This window comes from Rousettus aegyptiacus, unplaced genomic scaffold (assembly GCF_014176215.1).
Source record: "Rousettus aegyptiacus isolate mRouAeg1 unplaced genomic scaffold, mRouAeg1.p scaffold_m13_p_18, whole genome shotgun sequence".
Classification (NCBI taxonomy): domain Eukaryota; kingdom Metazoa; phylum Chordata; class Mammalia; order Chiroptera; family Pteropodidae; genus Rousettus; species Rousettus aegyptiacus.
The window spans coordinates 7908817-7934269 of record NW_023416293.1 but is presented as its reverse complement, the minus strand read 5'-3'; the positions used below and the strand labels follow the sequence as shown (position 1 = coordinate 7934269).

General features: G+C 36.4%; 1 protein-coding gene across 6 annotated transcripts in view; it reads right to left on the bottom strand.

The window, feature by feature from the left end:
- The window catches only part of BRINP3 (BMP/retinoic acid inducible neural specific 3), a 295934-nt gene that overhangs the window by 30771 nt on the left and 239710 nt on the right, over positions 1-25453 (bottom strand). For all 6 annotated transcript variants that reach the window (XM_016122669.2, XM_016122668.2, XM_016122667.2 and 3 more), the window contains one exon: positions 13687-13909. In XM_016122669.2, coding sequence (XP_015978155.1) covers positions 13687-13909 — 223 coding nt within the window. The remainder of the gene's footprint in view (positions 1-13686; positions 13910-25453) is intronic.

Here is a 25453-nt window from a genome sequence, read left to right as displayed (position 1 = left end):
ATCTTAAAGGAGCAAAAGCAGGTTATGCACTTGGAAGAATTTAGCACGTAGTTTGTGCTTGACACACGTTAGCTAGTTACTAGTCGCTACGACAGTTCTCATTAGCAGGCCGACCCCAGCACTGTCGTCCCTGATCACGGGATGTCTGTGCTCTGCATTAAAGGGCACTGGTGGGCTCCAAGGCCAGCCTCCTCTCTCGGCTCTCGGGGTGGCTGTTTCACGTGGATGTGGTCACTTGCGAATTAATCAGCTTTGTCCTCATTTCTGTTTGTTTCCTGAAGTGTATTTGTCCAAAACTCTCCACATTCCTGCATATGGATTGAATGATTTTGTAACATTAAAGGTAGTAAGATAATTTATTTCATTTTGAGGGGGATTTATTAAGGTTATGAAACAAAACTCATGTATTTTGGTCATCATCATGCATTGTCTTTGTGTGTTGAACACAGAGCTGAGGATGTGTGGTAGAGTGTGTGTGTTTAATATTGAGGATAATAGTTTATAAAGATAAATCTACTTTAAAATAGGTAAGCTTTCCTTAGATTCTTAGATTCTTACTACTTTGACTTTAAATGGTTTAGAGAGAATTTTCTCACTTGTATGAATTAATTTTATTTCAGTTCGATAAAAGGTACAACCTCAGAGTAGATCTTTTTTGTTTCCTTCGAGAAAGCTACATGAAGTCTTCCTGCTGGGTTTAATAGAACAGCCACAACAAACTGACCTTCATTTTCTCCCGTGTTCCTTTGTCACGTCGATGTTCTTTTGTACCGTTTTATTTGTTGCTGCCTAAAGTGCATTCGAATTGTGAGATGGGGGATTTAGATTTCAATTGGCATTGATTTTTGAAATGTATTCACTCACTTTATAACGTGTAGTGTCTGCCTCAAATGAAGCCCTTCAAGGTGTTGTGTTTTGTTTTGTTTTGTTCTTTTCGTGTTAGGGATTAGAGCTGGTACATACCTTGGTAATGTTTAGTTTTCCCCTTTTTGATGCATAAAGCCATTTGCTCTTAGGAAATATCATCTTAGCTTAATGCTCAAAGAAAATAACTCTGGATTTATGCCGTATACCATTTTAATGACTTGTTATAGGTGTGCATACATGGATACACATATAAATGTGAGGAATACATGTAAGGAAATAATGATGAAAGGAGTTAAGTAAGGTTATTTTTTTCTCTCATCATGAAGATTATAAAACATACTATGAAGATTGCACACTGCCTTTACATGGTGTTACCAAATTAAGCATAGATTAAATTTATCATTAAGACAACCCAAAGATTTCCCCCCACTCAGTAGAGCTGATGGGATAAAATCAATGTTTCTAGGATTTACCTGACTTTTAGTCTTTAGTTCAACATCAAATTATTTTCTGTAAGTGCCATCATTTAGAATGAAAAAGAATTTAGGACAAATACTATCGTACCTGTATATGTATGAATGACAGTTTTTATATAACCAATTTCATCTATACACATTGAAGCCTCCAATATCTGTATGAAAGCTGGCAGAAGAGATTTTCATATAGTATGAGAAAACACCTTTTATTTCTTTTACGTATATACTATTATATTTTTAGAGAATAAGATTCTATGCTACTCTAAGTTAATCAGGTCACCCCTGTATTATGGTGTTTATGTCTGGCTACACAATTTTAATGGAGACGTATTCAGGGGAAGGGTTCATGAACAACAAGAAATTTGAATTTCGAGATGGGCTTTATTATAAGATAATAAAACCACCACGCCATCCCAGTAGTAGTTGATGGTCAGCGTCTGGCAAGTAAACACATATCCATTTTTTCTGTAACTTACAGAAAATTGTTTAGAACTGATTCAAATAGAAATGAGACTGCTTCTCAACCCTGACTTAAATCTACTTAAAAATTGAAAGTGCATCCATTCTGAGAATTTTATTGTCAATAAACATTATATGATTTGGAGAAACATTAGTGTCTTGAGATTTATATTGATTCTTACTTTGTGGTCCACTTACAAAACCACTGATGGTTAATATGATATCAACAAATAATCATTTTATTCCCTTGCGCTCCATAACATTTTTTTTTTCTCTCTCTCTCTGAAATATAACTTCATGTAACAATTGACCATCACAGAAATGGCTGCACTTAGGACAAACTCTTGGATGGAAATCTCAAAGCTCAAAGTTATAAAAATGAAAGGTGACAAAATGTATTTTAGCAAACCAATTAGCAGTTAATTTGTAGGACCATACCAAGCTATACCTTTATAGAGAAGAGACAGTAGACTCTCTAAATCTTTCTGAGTTGGTAATTGAAAGAATTATTCACCAAGGATTGGTACTTAGAACTCAGGAAACACCTGAGAACTTAAGAAAATGAAGCTCTTCTAAAATCATTTTCCACTCAAGGTAATAATCAAATATTTCATGGTAATTGAGGTGACTATGGTAAAACTGAGGACAATTCCAGAATCTGCTAAAATTAGAATAAAAATGATGGTACAGTGCTTTTCATGTGTACTCTTTGAGAAGTTAACAGGCATTTTAAGAATTAATTTTTTTTGTTCAGGAAAGTTCCTGTTTAAAACGAATCTATTTTTTCCCCTCTTTGTAGAGTATTTGGTACGCATATATGCATTGTAGATTTCCAAGAAGAGTTTATAAGAATTATAGTCTCTAAATTTTCTTAACCATGGCTCCTTTAAAAAATGTTTATCTCTCTCTATATATATGTTTAGAAAACAGTAATATTCCATAAGATGCAAATTATTTAGTGGAACACAATGACAGCTGTCATCAGTTCCTTAGTGAGGAGAAAATGGAGACGGGCAGCAGACCCTCCCCCAGCTCCTCCTGCCGACCATGCTCTCCCACGACCTGCGGTCAGGTCAAGTAAGGAACTGATTCTGGTTGTCCAAGCAAAGTGATACTCGCTCCAAATAGCTCTGAGAAAGACGGATCTTAATCTTAGATATTATTGACTTCATGATTTTATTTCCAAAATTTTCTTGATAGGGCACTTTTTCTTTCAAGCAAGTTAGCAGAATGTTAAGAGTTCTCTGGAACTGTCTATATCGTTACTGTTCTTGAATCTAATTAAGCCAGCAACTCCACTGAGTTACGGGTGGGGGGCGTGTGCTGTGGGGGAGTTTCTGGTGATGACACCCAGTCTTTCTGAGGAGACATAATGTCAACAAGATGTAGGAGGAAATATTTAAGTGGCATATGCACAGTGAACAACAGAAAAAAATCTCTCTTACTGAGTGTGCAGCACACTCAAGACTACTACTCAAGGCCCTCGGTCTCTTTTCCTCAGGTGAAAAAAAACACACAACTAAAAATAGAATATGACGACACTATAAGATTTTTGCTTAAAACATATAATAAATCTAAACTGGTGGTGAACACACAATGCAATACACACACACACACACAATTTACTGTTGAATCATATGCTTGAAACTTACTGGATTTTGTTAACCAATGTCACCATAATAAAAATAAGTAAAATATATAATAAGCTAATAGCTTATTTACTTTCTACATGATTCTCTCCCTCGCACATGCGCACGTGCGTGCACACACACATGCACACATGCACACACACGCACACACTTAAGTTCACAGGAATTCCAAAAGTAGTAAAGCCTTTCTGTTCTTGTTCGTATTAGTACATGCAGCTGTCCAAAAAAGAGTGCCTCTATGGTTTGACTTTGGATCCCTTACTGTACAGACTGCAGGCTGTCCACAGCGTTCTCAGGACAAACAGTCAAGGGCACAACTCTGTGGTGGCTCCACGTGATCCATGAGAGGAAGACAAGAGCATTTGCTCTACCTAAAATGCCTTAAATTGGATAATGCTTACGGATGGCAAATAATCGAATTAAAAAAGCACAAAAACTTTTTCTACCTAAGTATGAATTAGTTTCAAAACACATACTTTCAGCGAACATCTACTGAGATCTAATGAATTGAAGGACAATGATTTCTGAGCCGAAGGTCAAAAAAAGGAACGCTCTAGCGGAAAGATAAGCACAGCTTAGAGTCCTGGGAGATGAAGTCTGGTGACGCCAAAAACTAGGTGACGGGAAGCAGCGTGAGGGAAAGGGCAAACTCGCCTACTTTGAAATTTGTTTAGAAGTGGCCCAGTGCCAAGGAGGGTCAGGCACGACCGCCTTTTTTTTTCCTTTATGAAAATTCATCTTTCTGCCCTCCATGAATTGAATCCAGTGTGCTACGTATTATTCTATGTGCATAATAATGGGTTTCTTATAGTATCTATGCCATTATCTTCATGACAAATATGACTATGAAACACATGAAAACATATTTTGCAGAAAGTTCATTAATATATTAAAAACGACCTATATATAAGAAATAGTGTTTTCTGTTTTGGAAATATTTAATAATCGTTATTTAAGCATCTATCCTTGGCTGGGTACTTTATAATTGCTATATAGTCCACATTTATCAGCAACACACTGAAGACACCTAAATATTACGCTCTTTAAGTGCTCTGTTTCATTATTACTTAGCATGTACCAGCAAGTCATCATGAAGTGGCTGAAACATAAAACGACAATTTAAAAAATTCTTCTGTAACATAGAAATGTAAGGAAAATTCATATCTTGACTTTCTCCTACACTGTCATTCATATAAAACTGCTCTAAGGAAAAGTCCCTTGCATTAAGCATATAAAAGCTATTTTTAATTAAATCACAAATTGTGCAATTTTTAAAAATTTGAAGACCATTCAGTAAGGTCCTTCTATTAGTTAGGATGTAAGTTGGCTGTGGAAACATAAGCCCCATAATACTGGCTTAGAAAAAAAAAAAATTCAATTTTATCCCTCTCTCAAATAACAGTACAAGTGCAAACGGTCCAGGACTGATACGGTAACTTCAAAGAGACTGGGCTTGGCCGCTCTTAACAAGTTTCTTCACGTCATGATTTCTGGTTCCAGCCATCACATCTGCAGGCTAGCGGGGAGGAAGAGCAGGGAGAGCACGCGCTCGCCCTTCCTGTAAGGACCTGACTCAGAGTTCATGCATTCTTTTCCCTTACATCTGACATTTGCATCGATGGTGCCCAGAGCAAGGTGGGCCAGCTATTGCTGGAGACTCAGCGCGAATCGAAGCCACGGAACGAGACCACTACACAGCAGGCACGTGCCATTTCTGTCACGTACACGCGGAACAGAAGGAAAGCGAGTTTCATTTAAACACGTTTTTGGTGAAGCAGTTAAAAAAAGGCCATCGTGTCTCAAATCCACATGTCAAAATAAAATGGGCATCTGAATGCGAAACTCGTGCTGCCCACTGAACTAGAATTGTGGACTTGAGGCCGGGCGCGGTGCAATTGTTTCATTTGCAAGATGGCGTCACTCATTCATGCAAAATATTTTTACTTGAAAGAATGACTGACAGACAAACTATGGTTATTCACACTTGGATATCTGGCAGATCTGTTGTCAAAACTGAAAGAAATGAACCTATCGCCTCAAGCTTCAAGACATATCGACATATTTCATATGAGACAACTGACCCATTTAATATCAATGCTGAAATTCTAGCCTTCAAGGGAAAATTAGAATCTTGTAAAACCTGCATCTGCCACTATGAGATGGACAGCTTTCCAATACATAAAGCCTTTCCTCACAAATCCATGACGATATTAAGGAAAAGAACTTTTTTTTTGCTATAGTATAATGAATAATGTGTCAATATTTAGAAGGTCTTCATAACTCAGTGAACCAGTATTTTCTAGATGACCTGTGCATGATTTTGTACGCACGAGTAGAAGGTCCATTTAGAACAAAGAATTTAGCGTAAGCGATTTCAAATTGTGCATCACATGGTTTTAAATTTCACATTACAACTTTTAAGAATGTCTGACTTGAGTTTTGTATGTAATATATAGGAATAATTCTTGTGAATATTTCCACAATTACTTGAAAAAGATATCACAATATTCACTTCTTCAATAAATCTGTGTGAGGATACAAAACTAGAATTTGCAAGAGGTTGTAGAAGAAACTATGAGAATTCGTCTATTTTAATAGTAAGAATATACAAAAATCATTCAATTTTGAATGTGTATGTATTAATATGTAATGAGCTTATTGTTCTTTTTAATTATAGTAATAAATGCATGCCAAAAAATTACTGGTTTAATTTTTACTATGGTAAATAGGTATGAATACGTGTATAAATTCATGTATATACATACATTTATATGGAGGTTTTATATTTATCTTTCTATTTATATTTATCTATCTTCTATCATCTATACATACACACACACATACATAGATTTACTGTCCTCATATACAAAAGATCTTTAGATTTCTTCATAATTTTCAAGAGTATAAAGGGGTCCTGAGACCAAAAAATTTGCTATTTGCTAGAGGATGTGCCACTAAGATAGCAGAAAAGTAACTCTGACATCACACCAAACAGCGGATGGTTTTTGCACTGGTCATCTGAAGACCGTACCTGGTGCTAGGAAGCAGGAACACTTTGTCACACAATGTTGCTCTTTTTCTCATGATGATAAAATGGGAATAGTGACAGGATGAAATGTGTAAGTAAAAGTGAAAGTTGCACTACGAAAATTATAAAGCTTTTTGATTCAGTTTTTGTTTTAAGCATTAACTTGAGAGCGGTGTTGTTTAAGTCGGTGCATTAGTATACGTGAGCAGTGTGATGCAATGAGGGATTTGGATAAAACGTGGGTTTCAATCACTGCTACTCTCATTGTCAAAGGCCGGCGTGAAGATGCAAAGGGCCTGGGTCATTTCTCTGGACACACTGGCCATGGATTGTGATCTCGGGAAGCAGTGAATAGCTAACGTTACTGTATTTTAATTTTTGCAAAGATGTGAATGTTTATATTGTCACGATCGTATACATGATGAAAAATTACCTACAAGCAGTTGACCAACTTAAGGATTTACATTACACAATTTGTGGATCCTTTGGCACCAAATAATTCTTTAAATTTCATACCACCATCACCAATCATGGTTTTCATTGTATACTTGAAACCACAAAGACAACACTTGAAACTATATATTTACAAGAACTTTGTTTGAATTGGTTATGGTGTATTATAACAATAATAATAAAGCAGATATGAACTAAAAGGTATGACACAGAATATAAAATAAATATTATGTACAACATATAGGGGATAATTATTTGATGAAATAACATTTTAAAGTGGATTTTTAAAGCCTCCTATAAAGTAATAACATTTTAATTTTCAATAGATACACGCTTTTAGGAACAAGTGTTCAAATAGTGAGCTTTCAGCACAACTAAAAACTCTGAATCAGATTATTGGCGGGGGAGTAAGAGTTAAGATTAGAGGTAAGTGCACGGCTGGAATTTGAGCTTAAAGAGCCATGAAAATAAAGTGAGTCATTCATGTAAAGAAAACCAAAACAGTGATTGGTAATGACCTATGCATACCTGTTTATGGCAGCACTATGTGCAACAGACAAGATACGGAAACGTCCGTCCACAGATGACTGAATAAAGAAGTTATGGTTCAGATATGCAATGGAATATTACTCAGCCATTCAAAGAAATGGAATCATACCATTTGCAATGACATGGATGAACCTAGAGGTTATTGTGCTGAGTGAAATAAGTTAGACAAAGAGAAACACCACATGTTTTCACTCACAGGCGAAGTCTAAGGAACAAAAAGAACAAACTAAAACAGATTCATAAATCTAGAGGACAATCCGGTGACGGCCAGAGGGGACGGGGGGTCGAGGGGCTGGAGAATGGGGTGAAGGGTTAAAGAACAGACGAGCAGTAGACACAGCGTCGCGGGGACGGGGAGCACGGCAGGGGGGTGTGGTCAGCAGTAACGCGACAGCCGGGCGTGGAGCCAGAGAGGAGAAAGGGCCATCAGGAGGGTCGTTTCATCAGCTACATCAATGTCTAACCAATGTACTGTACGCATCCTCGAAACTAACAACAAAATAAAAGTAAACAATAATAAGGTGAGTCAGGGAAGGTAAACGGGAAGAACCTTGAGCTCTTAAATCCACCTCTCCCCAACAACAGAGGGTATTTTCTTAATATCTCATGCAGTGTGACTCTCAGGATTAAAATGAAAGGCCATTAAAATGGGCTAGTTTCAATATATTCCCACCCTAACCTTTCCATTATGAGTCAGATTATATACCTATAATCTTAACCTTATAAGTATTCTGGCCAAGATGGCAGTAGTCTAAAAAAATGCTTCTTAGGTGTACATGCCTTTCCTAAGCATGCTTAATCTATGTTTCCTAGGCATAAATACTGTAACATCACATAAGAATTATTTCATCTAATCAAAGTTTGTCTTTCTTCATTATTAAAAAAACAACAAAAATCATTTTGTTTGCCAAGACTACATAATGTAATACAAAATAAGAATTATAATCCACAATCCCTTTTATCGAATTCATGAAAACTCCTTATAAAAATACCTTGATAGAAAATTAAAATTATTTTCATTTCCATATTTCTATTGTTTATAAATTAGGAAATTGCAATCCATCTTCACACTTTGTTTATATGCCAAGCAAAATGTGATTTTTTCCCACTGTTTAATAGCTATATTTACCTTATATTGTTGCATTTAATGTTATACATTTGCATTTCTTTATTAGTTTATATAAAGCACCATTAAGACTTGGCAACAACTTATGCTTTCTCATTGTCCCCTTCCCCAAGCCAGTATTTTCCCAAATTGCTTTTCTCAACATTGTGTAGTAATGGCGCATTGGACGATTATGTGTATGCTCTAATAATACAGACACTTTGGTAAAATTAACTATTAGAAAATTAACCATTAAACTAAAAAGAAAACGAATTTACTGAACTAGACCAGAGGGTTTCACTCTATCTCAAATAAGCTTTATGCCAGCTTGCAGATATTTATTACCACAGGCAAATCGCAGTTTTATACTTCATTTTTACTGCTTGCAGGCCATATTAAAAATGGATCCAGATTTTTATTAGATTTTATATCTACTAGAAAGTGCTTCTGTTGTTAAAAGTGAAGGAAACCGAAGTCAAATTAGCTGGTGTTGTAAGAGGAAATTATTGGAAGGATAATTAGATATGCCATGTACTTGAAAGTATAAAAAAATTTGAAAAGGGAATAAAATCTGTTATTTGTAATTCTCTAATGCATTAAAAAAGACTGTTGATCCAAGGTAGGGAGGCACTATTCTGCAGAAGATTGATGAGAAGATGAAAATTAGGATTCAGAGAACACCAGCTCACTCTGCATTTTTAAAAAACAAAGTTTATAGAAAGATTTCAGTGACAAGAGAGAGAATAAATGAAAGAGAATAAAGGTCAATAAAGAGGGAAGGCTAAACGGGAAACTGCCTGGATAGGCAACAAAGAAGAAAGTAGGCTGAAAGGGGATGAAGGAACTAAAGAGTGGGAAAAACATGATTTAAAAGGAGTTTTCTACATTATTTCTGTAAGCCAGATCTGGGCGATAAATATTCTCAAAGATTGCTCCCCATGAAAACGTTACAACATCCAGTTTTCTTGCATGCATTTTGAAGTCGAAACTACCCGGTGACCCAGACGGGACAAAAAGTTACGTTCGCGTTAGAGAACAAGTTGGATAACAGCCGCAGAAAGAGAAGTGCACTGGATGAAGGGGTCGGACGAAAACAGGGGCTCGAACAATACTGGAACGCTCTGCCCCACGTGGAGGCGACATGCCAGCCTCACCGCCGCCTGCTGTGGACAGGGTTCCTGCACCAAAGAAAGCGGTGGCCTGCTACTCCTCTTCCCTCACTGACAGAGACGTCACATGAAAATGTGCCGCTCAGTTCGTAATGGCTAGCTGTGGCCGGCAGGTCCTGTCCGGGAAGAAACGACTGTGCAGATCTAGTCACAGCCCCTTGGTCAGCGACATCACACTGGTTGCGTGAAACTGACAAAGATGGAAATATTTACATCACAAAAATTGGTAAATGCTATAAATCATGGGTTTTTATCAACTAGAGAGCTGCTTGTTAAACCTTCACCACACACCAGAAATGCAAGATTTGTACGGGTCCTGGGCTGTTCTGGCAGGAAAACAAGGCAGCGCAATACAACGCGGTTGAGCGACTTCTTAGAAATTACACATGAATGCTTTTCAATAACTGCTTTAATGACATGAATGTGTCACTGTTGCTTAGCTCAAAAGTTTTAAGATAGCAATAAAGGTTCACCACCTCGAGGAAGCCAGATTGCCACAGGTTTCACAATTTCCTCAACTAAGAAAGAGGTTGAATGTCAAATGAATTCAAGAGGTGAGTATTGTTGGTAGTGCTGACCTATCAGGGTTAATCTAAGTGGTATGATTTATCAGAAAGGAAGAATTCTAAAGAAAAACTACATTATGAAGAAAAACTTCAACCTGCCTGCTATCATGTAGGAAGTGTCAGGAAATAATCTTATTTCTGAAGATGCATTTTGCAGGTCTTATTTTGTTTCGTTTTGCTTATTTTTCAAGATTCTAGAATATCAGATATTCAAAGCCAGTTCTTATGGTGGGATGATTTTTTTTTTTAATCTGAGAAAAAATGCCATAAATGCAGGACAAACAACAACAACAACAACAACAACAAACAGACTCTCCAATGAAAGTAAATCACTGTTATTGCTTAGCCACTCCCTCTTTCAAAGTTTCTGAAAGCATGCCCCACAAATATCCAAACTCTTCTTCCACTGTATTCTATTAACACACTAGAATACTTTTATTTTTGCTTTCCTAATGTTGTTTTACATTATTCTATTAAAAAGGGAAAACTAAAGCAAAACAGAGAGAAAAATCTCACATTCCTAGTAAAAGAAAAAAGGTCATGGGAAAAATCCAAATTCAATAAAATACATCTAGCAAGAAGTCTGCACTGTATGTGCATATGATGAGTAATAGCTAACAGGAATTACGCTAAATTGAAAAAAGAAAGTCAAGAAAATTTGGCATCTTTGTTTTCCAAAACTTCTGAACTAAATAAATCAAATAGTAATTCCTATAGATTATTAAATTTTCTTCCAAATGATACATCTTTATGTTGCTTATTTATTCTATATATATCCGACTTGAATTGTTTCATATTCTCATATATGTCTTATAAATCTTACACTCTATGGCACATTTCTATGTTTAAATTTGCTTTTGTATCACACCTCGCTATCGTCCATGTGCAGTTTCCATTACTCCACTCGCCCCTTAACCACAGCCTCGGATCTATCTGCATGGTCTCCATGACATCACAGTCGTGCCCCGTGGCTTCACGAGCACCCTCGGTTGCCATGCCACTTGCTCAAGTCTCCCCAAGCTTTGGATATAAATAGCCAGCTCTAGTCGTACTTGTTAAACAGAAGAACCCTTAAAATCAGCATGTTCATAACCGAAATCATCAAAATGCTTCCTCAACCATCTCATCCTCTTTATTTGCTATTCTGTTTGAGGGTAAAAGCATATACTTCAGTGGTTTAATTATAAGGTTCATTATAATTTAGTGACAATGCCTTTCCCCATCCACACGATTCTGTATTTGGGAATGTTACATGTTACTTGGAAATATGCAGATATATATATATATATATATATATATATATATATATATATATATATATATCTTATATGTAGAAGGGATAAGAAATCTTATGGAGTGCATAAAATAACAAAACTTATAACAGTGCTTAGAGGAAAATGTATAGCTGTGAATGCCCATATTAAAAAAAGATGAAAGTTCTCAAAACATAACCTGCCTTTTCTCTCTACAAAACTAGAAAAGGAAAATCACAGTAAATACAAGCAAACAGAAGGAGGAAAATAAAAGTTAAAATGAAAAAATCAATCAAAGAAGAAAAATAAGAATATCAAAAAAACAAACATAAGTTCTTTGCAAAGACCAACAAAATTAACAAACTTTAGCTAGATTGACCTGGGGTGGGGTGGGGGGTGGGGAGGTGGAGAAAAGATGGACCAAGAAAGTGTAAGAACACCTCAGAGAATGGAAGGAAATATTTGCATATCATTCAACTGGTAAGGGACTGGCATCCAAATATAGAACTTACTCTTACAACTCAATAATAAAAATTAAAACAATTTAAAAACGGGTGAAGCATTTGAATAGGCATGTCTCCAGAGAAGATACAGGATAAACATTTAGCACATAGAAAGATGTTCAACCTCATTAGACATCAGGGAAATGAGAATTAAAACCACAGGAAGATACTACTTCACATCGACTAGGATGACTGTAGTCAAAGGACAGACGGCAACACGTATCGGCGATGTGGTGGAGTAAATAGAGCTGCCGCCTGTGGCCAGGGGAAACGAAATGCGGCGGCCACTTTGAAAACAGTCAGCAACTTCTCAAAATGTTCAAAACAGCGTTACCTAATCACTTGCCAATTTCACTCTTAGGTATGTTCCCAAGAAAACTGAAAACGCATCCACATTAAAAAAGGACGTGAGTGTTCGTAGCTGCATTATTCATGCTAGCTACAAAGTGGAAACAACCCAAGTGTCCATCAGATAACTAACGAATAAACAAAATGTGACCGACCATACTACTGATGCATGCTACGACATGGATGAACCTGAAAGAACTATGCTAAATGAAAGAAGCCAGTCACAAATGACAAATACTGTATGACTGCATTTACACGAAATGTGGAAACCAAGCAAATCTAGAGGAACAAACAGTAGGTTTGACAAATTTCCAGAGATTACTGGCCTAGGGCTGGGTGTACGAGTTACGGGTTGTGACCACTCATCTATACCGGGTTTCTTTTGGGGTAATGAAAATGCTCTCAACTTGGATAGTGGTGATGGCTGCATAAACATTGAATAGCCCAAAATCTAATGAATTGTAAATGAAAATGGCAATGAATTATTTTAAAAGTTAATTTTTAAAAATGTATAGACTTTCAGTTTTTTCCCCTGTTTAAAATTATAGAGTTCTCCTCTTAACAATTTAATTGAGTCAAAATTTAAGAATTTATAACAGAGATATTAAGGCAAATGCATATTTTCATGATATGGTTCTATATTTTTTCTTAGTTTTTAATTTTGATGTATGTTTAATCTGACCTCAAATAAACAAACACTGACTGGTCAATATATCATAAGGTAGCAAATTCAGAAACTATGCTTCTCAAAATTAGTTCAGATAGTATTTTAATACTCTATCATCATTCACATAAATTGTGAGCAACTTCGATAGCAATTTTCAGATTTATGCTAAATAAGGCTTATGCTACTCTGATCACTAAAGCAAATTATTTTAATTGAAAATTACTTGTTGAGAAATTTAACTGTGTGATACTGTTTATCTCCTATGCTTGTGATATAACCAAAAGGCTTTGTGTTTTCCTGTTCACTATAGTACAACTGCTAGTTGACTCAAACTCATGATAAATTAGAACGACTTCTTGATTGTGATTAATAAAAGAAAAAAATAGGAAGCCTTACCTTATGTGTTCTTCATTGGACTACGCCTTCGGAAGATAACTACAAGTTACGATTTTGAAACTTAAATGTCATTTTTGAATTATTCCTAATAATATAAGTAACACTGTGCCATGTCTATTACCACACCCGCATTCAGAAATGAACAGAACTCACCGGGAGAACAAGGTCCTGAGTCCTCTGCCACCATGTGAGCCTTACCTTTGTCTTGGCAGGCTGATGAGGGGTTGTTTGTGACACCTCTTGCTAAGGCTGAAGAGCTTGTGTACAATTTTCTGCGCCTTTAGGAAAAGTTGCTTCATGCTGTTCTCCAGTTGCTCGTACCGGCGCTGAAAATTAGAATCCATTGTCCACAAATGCATTATGGTAGACGTGTTGAGGAAATAACTCAGGGGCAGTCTTTTCATAAAGAACTTGAATTCATCTGGGGAAAAAAATATATTAAAATTTAATAACTTTAGTATCAAAACAATTATTTTTCCCAAAACACATTTCTTGTTATTACTAAATAAATATCATCTATTATTTGTGAGTAGCAAATTAATAGAAAGATGGAAAAAAATTTTGATGCTTTAAGATGATTTTATATTTTGCTCTCTTTCAAGTGGAACTTTCATAGAACATGATAATTTGTGCTAAAGCAAATAGTCTGGGAAGTTTGGACAGAAAATTAAGTGAAACTTATTTTTTCCTGTTTCTCCTTTTGATGTTATTTGAATGAAATTTCTTAGACAGGCAATGTTCATTCATCCATCTTTCATTTTTGCCATTAGTATTAATAATCCTTTCCAAGTATTTTATGTCAAAGAAATATTTTCAGAATTTTTTATTAACTTAGTACAGAACACATGGTCATAACAAAAGATTTATTAATGTTTAAAGAAAAAGAAAGTTTTTTAAGTAGAAATTTATAATGTTCAACTCTGTACTGTGATTGTTTCCCTTTAACTAATCATTTCCAATTTCTCTTGAAATAATAGTTTAAAATTATTATGTATACTGAATACATATTTATGTATACAAAAATGTACACTAAAGAGAAGTTAAAAAAAATAAAGCTCCTATATCGACTTTTGTTTTTCTCTCAATAATTATAATTTCTGAAATCACTTTATTTTCAAATGTCTGATTAGCAAACAGTAGGAACAAAACTTGATGCTGCACTAAAATAATAATCTAGAAGATCTATTAATTATCTAAAATCAAAAAAGTCAAGACATTAGCCAAAAGATAGAGAATAATTCAACTTTATATCAATGAATGAATGGATTACCAAATGTGGTATACACATAAAATAACTATTCGGCCATAAAAAAAAATAAAGTTCTAATATATGTTACAACATGGATGAACCTTGAAAATATTATGCCAGGTGAAATGGGCCAGACACAAAGGACAGATATTGTATGATTCCACTTATATGAAATATGTACAATAGTCAAGTTCATTGAAACAGAAAATGGATTAGAATTTACCAAGGGAGGGGGGTTAGGGAAATGGGGGAAATATTGTATAATAGCTACAAAATTCTTGTTTTGGGTGATGGCAACTTTTTGGAAAAAATTTAGTGGTGATGACTGTACAGCACTATACATGTAGTTAAGGTCACTGAATCATACAGATAAAATGATGAAAATGGCAAATTTTATGGTATATATATTTTACCGTGATACCAGAATTAAAATGATAGTTGAACCTTTTCCCCATCTCTCCTTTTTCATCTAAAGTATATATGAGCAGGGACTCAAAACATGGACCTTTAATTGTTTCAGAGATTTATTTCATGATGAATATCACGTCACACACATTTCCATGAAGCACATGGCTGGGTTCCCTCCATGTAGACACACACACTGACCACGAGATATGGAAAGTGTTTCCACTGGCTGAACAAGTATTATTTGGCAAATGAGACAACCTACATTTTAATCACTTTTCTATCCATCGAGAACTTATAGAGTATGCATTAAACCTCAGCCTCTCTGTGCCTTAAATTTATCCTTTGTAAATGAGGTAGAAAGTTCTAGATGATAATCTCATGTAACTTAAAAATTCTATTACATAGGAACAGTTGTTTTAAACTCCCTCTTCCTTTTAAATATCAAATTCAAAAGCAGTTTTCACATGTTATTACAACCATTAGTGTTCAACTGAATAAGGGCAAGGTGTGTAAATAAATACCTGTTCCTTGTAGGCTCATTATCATACATTTCTTAAAATATGCCATTCATATCTAACGAGTAAACCATATTAATTCACATACATATTTAGAACAATTAATTTTTATCTATTTTGTGTATTAGGGCTGTTTCAATATTCAGATCCCGACTATTTCATCATTGCTAGAAAATACAACTTTTTTAAGCAATTAACAGAAAGTTATATTCATGAATAAAGGGGTTGTCACCTCTTCTACAGTACACACAGAGCCCTGGCATCTTTTGGACATTGCAGTTAGAGACTTTTACCAGAAAAAGGAAAATAAAACCAAAAAAAAAAAAACAAAAAACAAAAAAACAAAACCTTTTTATGGAATTAAAAAAAAAAAAATCCAAGGAAAGATTTTTAAGGATATATCCATTTGCTTTACTTTGAATCACTTTTTTTTTTTTTTAATAAGCAGGGTATAAATAAGAAGAGCATTTTAAAATTCTAATTCACAGTACCCTACATTTTGTTTGGTCCCATATGTCCCTTTCAAGAGCTTTTCTCTTTTGAATAAAGGAGCTGATGCATGGAAATTGGAAAGCATTCCTTGGATTATTCACAGAGCAGATGACTCTACTTCGAAAACTAATCATTCATTTCATTGTCATCTTTTTACTCGAACACTTCTGATAAGCCTTTATTGTTTCATGAGTATGCATATTTTAATTATTTTCATTGTTTGTTATAATAGCATTCTGCAAGTCTTCAAATCAGTGAATTATATTCAAGTTAAAGGATAGTTTAAAATAGAATTTATTCAATTTTATCAAAATTTATGTAATAGTGAATGTCAGTTGAAAATTGTCACTATGCAATTCCTAAGAAACAGTTTTAGCATAACACTTGAATAATTACTTCATTATGAAGTTATTAACAGTCACCACTGACAGTCACCCAAACATTTATTGGACACCTGTTGTGCACAGAACATACAGATGTTTCAGTCTATGAGAGGAAATATGGGTAAACCTTTCATTTTTTTTTTAAATGGCAAATGACATGAAACATTTTAAATGTCTGAATAACATCTGCAGTGTCTGAAATTTATCCCACTTAAAAAGCAAGAGAATCCCTGCAAATACCCCTGTGAAGAGTTTTTCTTTCCTTTATGTCAATTAGTAAAATTCCTGTTTATAGGATATAAAAAAGAAATATGAATGACACCTTAGAAATATTATGTAAGTCTAGTGTTTGACATAACTACTAAAATAAATTGCAACTACTAGGCATGTCAAGTAACACCTTGTCCTACAATGATTTTCAAAGCTTTATAGAAGATAAAGCACTGTTTGTTGTTTTTCAAATGGCAAACACTTCGTGTGGAGAATACAGTTAAAAAGAAAACAAACTAACCTCATGTAATCTGGAAATGAATGTCTGTGAAGTGTATATCAGCCGAATACTTTCCCTCAGTATAGTCTTGAGGACTATAGAGAAAATAATACCAATAATAATAATAATAATAATTAATAATAATATAAAAACATCCTCTATGCTGGCTGGAATTTATAGTCGGTCTGAACAAAACTAATGTACATGAAAAAAAAATAGTAAAGCGAAGGGAAATACCGGCAATTAATGAATTCTGTGAAGGCAAAGAGAACCGGGCTGGACGGCACACTTGCGATCAATGGGAGACCAGCCAGGCGCCACGCGGACCCTCTAGACCTCTACTAGGCCCCCATTAAAAATGGAGCATTTTTAAAAATAGCATAGCAAGGTTTCTTGCTTTTTCCACTTCCTTTGATAGAAACTCTAGTTAACACTTGATATCTAAATAACTAATTTTGAAACTAATATATATGCTTTCTTGCTTGCACACTCTGTCAGTCTGTCTGTCTGTCTTAATGTGAGTTCTTACTTTGAGCAGAGCTCTTTTAAGTGCATTGAATATTAATTCCCACAATAATGCTTAATTTAAATTTTATTGGAGCAGTTTTGTATGTAGAATGAAAATAATCTTTAGTTTCATAACTGTCAGTAAAAACAAAAATATTAACACTAATATAGTTACATGTTGAGCTTATAATCTCTGTTTAGAACATATCTTTGCAAAGATACTGTAAAGCATTCTAAAGTTTTAAAACAGAGAAGTTACCTCCTCAAAAGTAGAGAAAAGCAATCGGATGTGATTTATTATTATTTAAAAATGATTTCTTAAGTTATAAATTCTGATGGATATTGTATCATCTCCTTTCTGTACACTGGGGACACCAGTTGGCGTGAAAATCTGTGTGGAATCAGGTGAGTTCTCCGATTTCCATGAGGATACAGTTACTGCTATCTGAGGACAGTGACAGCTATTAACATTTACGGGCACAGTGGACACAGGTATCAAAATGAATAGTAGGTCCAGTGAGCTACTTAGCTCTAATCTGAAAGAATTTTAGAGGGTGCTAATCAGAGATCATGGTCACCAGGGGTTTACATGTAGGACCAGGGCCCTGAAGTCCAATTTGATTTGTGTAATTAAAACAAAACAAAACTAAGCTAAAACTTTCCCCTTTCTACCAAGAGACTAAATCCAAAGTGAGAATGCTTTTTTTTTTTTTTTTTTTTTTTTTTTTTTTTTTTTTTAATGCTGGATACAATTGCAGTCATTACACAGATCCATTCACGACCGAAATTGTGCGGATTGTGTTCATATCCCATCTCCAATTAACCCATGTTGGCTAGAGCTCATCACAGAGTAACTCTAATTAAACCTCTGTCCTGATGTGGAGCTCCCAGAGAAGAAGGAATAAAGCTTTTCCTTCGGTGCAAATTATTTTCTCTATCCTTGTAAACAGGGGATAGCGGAAGGAGCTTTCTTTCATACGTCAGGTGCGAGACGTAAACACGCCCATTCCATTCTAGGGTCAAATCATTTCTCGGCCTCGGTGCCGCAATTTCCTTTGCAGCAATGTAGTTCACCTCATGATGCCACATGGCCTACTTGGTTAATGATATCATACTGAAGGGGCCAGATAAGCGCGAGTGGCAGGTATCCTGGCTGCTGGCCCACACTTTTTCCTGGCACAAGGACTGCACATAAATTTTATAAAAACTCAAGCAACTGATGCCTGGAATTTCTGAGAGGCTGGCGGCCGTGAGCACATTTGGATATTCTCTCGGAAACGGTGCAGGCCGACTGCTCCTTCTGTGCCCCTTTATAACGAAGCTGTGCAGATCTTGCGAGTTCCGTCAAATGAATGACTCGGTAGCATTACTGACAGGGACGACTTCGGCGAGCTGCACTGAGGTATCCGATGCGCCAGTTGCAGGTTCTTTTGCTCCATGACGTCCTCATGAAATGACTCTTGCTGGGTGATTGAGGGTTTGTTCCTGGCACAGCCTCTGAGCCAGAGCCTCCAGCCCTGCTGATTCTGTAACCTAACCCCGTACCTTTAAATAAATTCTTTTTCTGCTGAAGTCAGGTCCTATTCTCGCAAGAATGCTGACTGATTTAGCTGATTGGGGCCTCAAAGGCAATTACAATGTAGAGGTCCACAAGAGGACGGCGAATATTTATTGAGTGTCTGCTGTGTGCCAATCTCTGTGCTACTTAATTATATCATCGTCATCATTATAGCTATAACAATAGCTATAAGTTTTCTGTGTGTATTAAATTAGATAATCACCATAAAAGCATGATAAAATAATTTTTTCATAAGTAATGATAAATATTCTTTTTCTTTTTATAATTTATTTGGTGTTTCTATGTGTGTTGTGCTGTCCGTTTTATGTGGATTATCTCATTTATGCCTACGACATTCCTAGGAGGTGGATACTATTATACTCCGTATGTTCCTAATAAAGAAATGTACCTTAGAAAGGGTCAATGAATCGTTCAAAGTGACACATTTATTAATTAGAGCCCAGAACAAAACAAGTCAGAAAAAAGGCATGACTCATCTTAATGAGCATAAACTCTTTTGTTATTATCTCCTGTATTTAAAGAGTGCTTTACTTTGGCCAATTTCTCACAAACATTATCACATCCAATTTCATTATAACCATGCACAAGGACAGGCTGGTTTTATTGAGGTGTGATGTGAGACTAATTCAAATTATGGGATCATTGCACAGAGCCAACTATGAGAGAAAAATGAGAAAATAAACTCAAGGAAATATAAAAGAACTCTTTTTTTATATTTTATATATTTTCTGAGGGTCAGGACAATGTTTTATTTGTCTTTGCATTTTCCCTTTCTGAATGTTTAACACAACACATTATATGTAGTATGAATTAAGTATGTGTGTGTATGTGTGTGTCAGTTTAATCAACTGACAAGATCTAGAAAAAAATGATTGAAGTAAATACAAATATATACAAAATAATTCATTTGGAAAAGTACAATTGAGTTTGGTCATATAAAATTTGGAGCCACAGTGACTCATGTGGAGGAAAAAGCTGAAATAAGATATATTCTAGAGTTCTTAGTCTTAATGTCACTGTGGGAAAAGGGAGTTCAGGTTCAGAATAAAGATAAGGTGAAAACATAAAAACAACAACAACGAAAAAAGGGAAGACAAAAACACAAATACTTTTCTTAACTTCTGGATGAGACTCTGCCAACTGGGTTCCAGGTAGTGAAATTACTATGTATGTAAATTTGAGAATATCGATTCATAATCAAACTATCATGCAATGAGCTTTGATCGCTGGTTTTAAGCAAAACTAAAAGTTCTTGCTCATAAGGAAAATTTACATTCAGTATCTTAAGTGCCAAGCATTCTTCTAGGTACTTAACTTTCATAAATCTATACAGTTATTTCTGTTGTGCTCACTGTACTGAAATAATAATTGTGCTTTAGACAGGTTCAGTAAATTTCTCCAGGTATAAAGACTTGGGGGTAATGCTAGAGAAAAATTTCTGAACACATAAGCAATACCTGACTGTGAGAGTAAACTCACCGGAAGCCAGCATCTACCATCAGGTGGGCTATGGTCAGGAGGGTGACAGAGACTACTTCATGCCCCTTATGTAACAGGTGACAGTCACAGGATGCATTCTTTTCTCTTCCAAAAAAACAACGTGCCTGACACCACCGTTCACTTGTAGGCCGACTATTTTTCAGTAGTTTTTATTCCTTTTCACCAATGAAAATGGAGATGAAAAAATGTATTGACTTCCCTATGAACACAGCTCTACAGAAAACTTGAATTAGTACTTAAACTAAGAATTTCCATTCATAATTTGTCTTTTATACTATGTTACCATCTTAAGTGTCATAGACATACATATAAATTATGATTATTAAAATAGTCATAGTATACATATCATTTACTTATGAGAAAATATTTTCAAACAGGACAATTTTTAAAACTTTATAAAATGACTTTTTATGTTTATATTTGGAAATTTATAATTAATTAATTTTTCTGATAAAGCTTATTTCAAAGCTAGCTCCAGTATAGTTAGGGCTGTCACTACACTCACTGCAGAGAAAGCATCGCTCCCTGGTCATCTGACAGAACTCTAATAAGCTGTGTTAGAACTCTGGTAAACCAAACTTCAGTGAAGAGCAGCCAGACACCTTTCAAAGAGTGAAGCCTCCAAGAAAAGAGAGAAACCACGATCCTGCCCAGAAATGAGAGGGAAACTGTGTCAAGACAAGGATCGCCTCCCCACCTGCCGCATGGCGTGTGTCCGTACACACCACGGAGGCAGACATGGAAGCCCAGCAGTTAGTTTTGTGGCTCCATCAGAGTCGGTAGAAATCTGCTTTTTTTCACCCCCTTTTCTTTCTTATACAAGTGTTACATATGATGAAAGAATCTACTACAAGAACAAAATATGGTAAAATGTTTAACAAGACCGAGTTAGTGCTTGTGGTGACTAATGGCTAAGCGTACATCTAGAAATACTATATTACATATGATACCATACATTATATTATGATGTATTACATATTTTGAAGAAGGAATTATGGATTCCTTATTTCATACACGCAAACACAAATCCTCAAGTCCATACTCAAATATTTACATATTAACTTTTATGTAGAATTAAGACATAAAAGTTAATATGTTTAAAGTTAATACTAAAAGTTTATGTAGAATTAACAAATGGTATGCTCTCTATTTTTATATGCCGTTGAATCTTGTTTTCTATTTTTTTATTTTTGGAGGGTTCCCCCTCCCCCCAAATTCAGTTACTCGGATGTACTTTGTGCTGTGTCTCTAATTAATTCTTCACAGTATTATGTAAGCTTGTCAGGAACTTGACTTTTCTGAATAAAAACAATATGTGATGCTTCTAATCGACCGTACTTCATCTATTTATTCCAAATTAAGACGTCTCAGACGGTGGCGTTTACACTTTACACACTGTTGGCAGTCGCGCTCAACTGTTTATTGCGAACTTGGCGCCGTCGTCACCAGTCCAGAGCCGAGAACTTTGCCCAAGTCCCCGAGTCCCCTTACATGAGAAGTCCCCAGTTACAGCTTGCCGGTGACGAAGCCTCATGAGGTGTGGAAGCCATTCTTCTCATGAGCTCGTGACGATGAACACGTGACAGCCGGACACAGTCCTTCCCAAATGCAGTGACAAGGTGGCGTCCACAGACACAGCGGTTTCCACACCAATGGCAGCTGGCCCGGACGCGGCACCTTCCACGCACCTCTGCGCAGGCCCCCGCGTCACGGTGGCCTGAGGCGTGCAGCTCCTTGGACCTGTCCCCAGACTCCGGCTTGTCCACCCATTCCAGGGCTCTGAGGCCACGCGGACCGTGGGTGCCTCTCTGATTCTTTCCCATGCTCTCCTTTCAAGCCCCTCCCCCCTCGTAAGGTGCCATCCTCCACGTCGAGGCCCTCGTCCTCCTCGCGCGTTGCGAGGCCTTGTCTCCCGCGTCCAGATGAAGAGGGCGCCCCTGCGGCGGCCGTGCCGGGCTTCTCGCTTCGCCCACTGCCCTTTCAGTGTCCGCAGCGACGCGCCGCCTGCGGGGGACACGCGGCGACGCCCTGGCCACGAAGCAGCAGTCTCGGGAGCTGGGGCGGCGCGGACGAAGCGTCTGCGAGGGTGAAGTCCCGTCTTCCTTCCTGGCCGTTTCCGCAGGCCTCTGAGGGAAAAGCGGGCCCGAGGCGGAGCTGCCACACTGCGACCGGCGCGGCTGCTTCGCCTCTGCGATGTGCGGATTATCGTGCCTGCGGGTGGCAGAGCGTCTGGGCTCCTCATCGCAAGAGCCTCCTACACTCTTAGGAATCACTGAGCACCTCGAAGAGCTTGTGTGTGGGGGCGGTGAGTTTATAGCTATTTACAGTGCTAAATTAAATATCTATTTTTGTTCATGTAGACCTTATACATATAAGCTATATATATATATATATATATATATATATATATAATTTTTTTAAATAAAAATAACTGTTTTTTGCAAACCACTTTAATGTCTGGCTGGTGAGAACACACCTCAATTCTCATGTCTGCTTTCCACACTCAGTTTGTTGCAAATTCACACACCATGCAGCTTCTAGACATCCCTATGGTACACTCATAAGAGAAAGAAAGTGAAAAAGAATCATCGCCTCTTCCCTATATTATGACAAGAGGCTTGATCTCGGGGACCCCCACGGGGTATCTGAAGCATCACGAGGTTGCCATTGACTACGCTTTAAGAAGAGCTGCCCTAGGAATACTACACACACAAACTGCGATATGCAAAATTTATACGGTAAGTAGCAAATACATATAATGTGGAGCTGGTATATAAAAATAGCTACATAGCTTTAAATGTGATAAAGTATTATAATATTATAATAATAATTACAAGCAGAGTGCATTATTGTACGAGGCAAAATAGTATGTTTTATGTGCTTATCAACAAAAAAATGATAATGCTACTTATTTGAAGGACAGAGAATTTACAAAATTCATTCTCTCTGAATTTAGCATGTATTTCATTTTTAAAATCATCTAATCATAATAATCAAAGAGAAAAAAATCATATGTTAGTATACAGCTTAATAGTCACTGTATGCTTTCCATAATCTTCCCCTTTTCATCATGCATTGTCTTGAAATTTTATGAGGCAGAGGATCAAAACTGAGATAGGTATTAATTTTTTTCCTCTGAAATGTGCTGCCATATTTCAAAATCAGAGCATCATATTTATTTGATCTGCTACAGTGGTGAGTTTCTCTGACCCTATAGCCCCCCGCATCTCCATATTCTTAGTGGAAAACTTGGAGAGCCCGTCACAGAAGATATAAATGATACTTTGTGGTTGGAGAGGCCAATGCTTTTGTAGAGTCCTCACTGTGTATGAGAAAACTAGCCTAATAATAAAATCATGACAATATTACTTCTTTCTCAAAAAAAAATATTTTTAATACTAGTCTAAGCCATAAACGTAACAGCAGGTCTAACACCACTGGCAATGTTAAATTGAAATTGAAAATTGCAAAGCTACTGAAGTTGTTATCAGAAGGATTGATCTACAATGGAACCAATATTTCAAGCTCCCAAATAAATGTTCAATAAAGTGTAGCTTCACTATATGCAAGCATTACAATAGCGATTTAACTAAGATGTATTCCTTTAGAATACCTTGCCATTTTTCATATGCTGGAACAAAACACAAAGGACTGAAATGAAATTATACTTATTTTTATGTTCCAACGGATTTTAGTTGTTCACAATTTATTACTTAACTCATCCTAAAAACAAACAAAAAATCAACAAAAAAGCAGACTATCAGTACCAAGGAATGTTTACATACATAGGGGCTGATGGAAACAGTAGACCATAGTGAGAAATGTTGCTTCTCTGAGAAAATGCAGCCAATATAATTGTTCAAGAAATGTTTAGGAACAATTCTTTATATATTAAAACAACAACAACAACAAAAAAAAAACCCTACAGTTTTTTTTTTTCCTATTGTGTATTAGGAAACATAAGAAAGATTACTTTTACAGGACAATAAAAACAAACAAAAATCTCTGTCTGTCTACCTACCTATCTGCCTGCCTACCTACCTACCTACCTACCTACCTGCCTATCTATCTATCTATCTATCTATCTATCATCTACCACTTCTTATATGTTTTGCAATTTTCTGGGGAGGCTATATTTGGCTGCTTTAATGAACCATCCCCCAAATCCTAGATGCTCACATTACAGGCCCAGTGGACCGGTGCTGGGCTGCACTGGACCCGAGGCTCGTGAAGGCACTACCATCATCTGACTGCACACTCAGGCACAGAAGGCCCTTCAGGGCTTCGCAGTAGGGGGCAAAAAAGTGACTTGTGTTTTCATTTGCATTTATACAGTTTACTGCCTTAGCCTATAAATGACACACTTCACTTTCACTTACCCTTCCTCATTTGTCAGAACCAGTCACATTACATAATCGAGCTGCAAGAGAACCAGGAAAAATAAGGGAGGAAGTAGACTATTTAGTGAGCATTAACTCTCTCTGCACGGTGACCTGCTGATCATCAAATATCCCATTCCTTCGAGCCAAATACAGAGCGGAGCCTACTTTCTCCCAGGGAGGATGACCCAAGTGTTCCATCACTGTATCAAGCGATATGACGAGTGTGCAAGTCAAAGTTAGACATGGTTGCTATTCATCTTCATATCAACAAACTAAAAAGAAGAGTTATTTGCCTTCCACACCTAATATAAATGACGTAGGAGGAATCAAATAAATACAGCAAACACTACTATCTGTGAAGAGTGTGACTAGGAGACACAGAGAAGTCTCTGTTCGTAGCTGTCCCAAAGCAATCTTCTTCCTTTTATGATGCCCCTCTACCAGTAACCTTGCCCACACT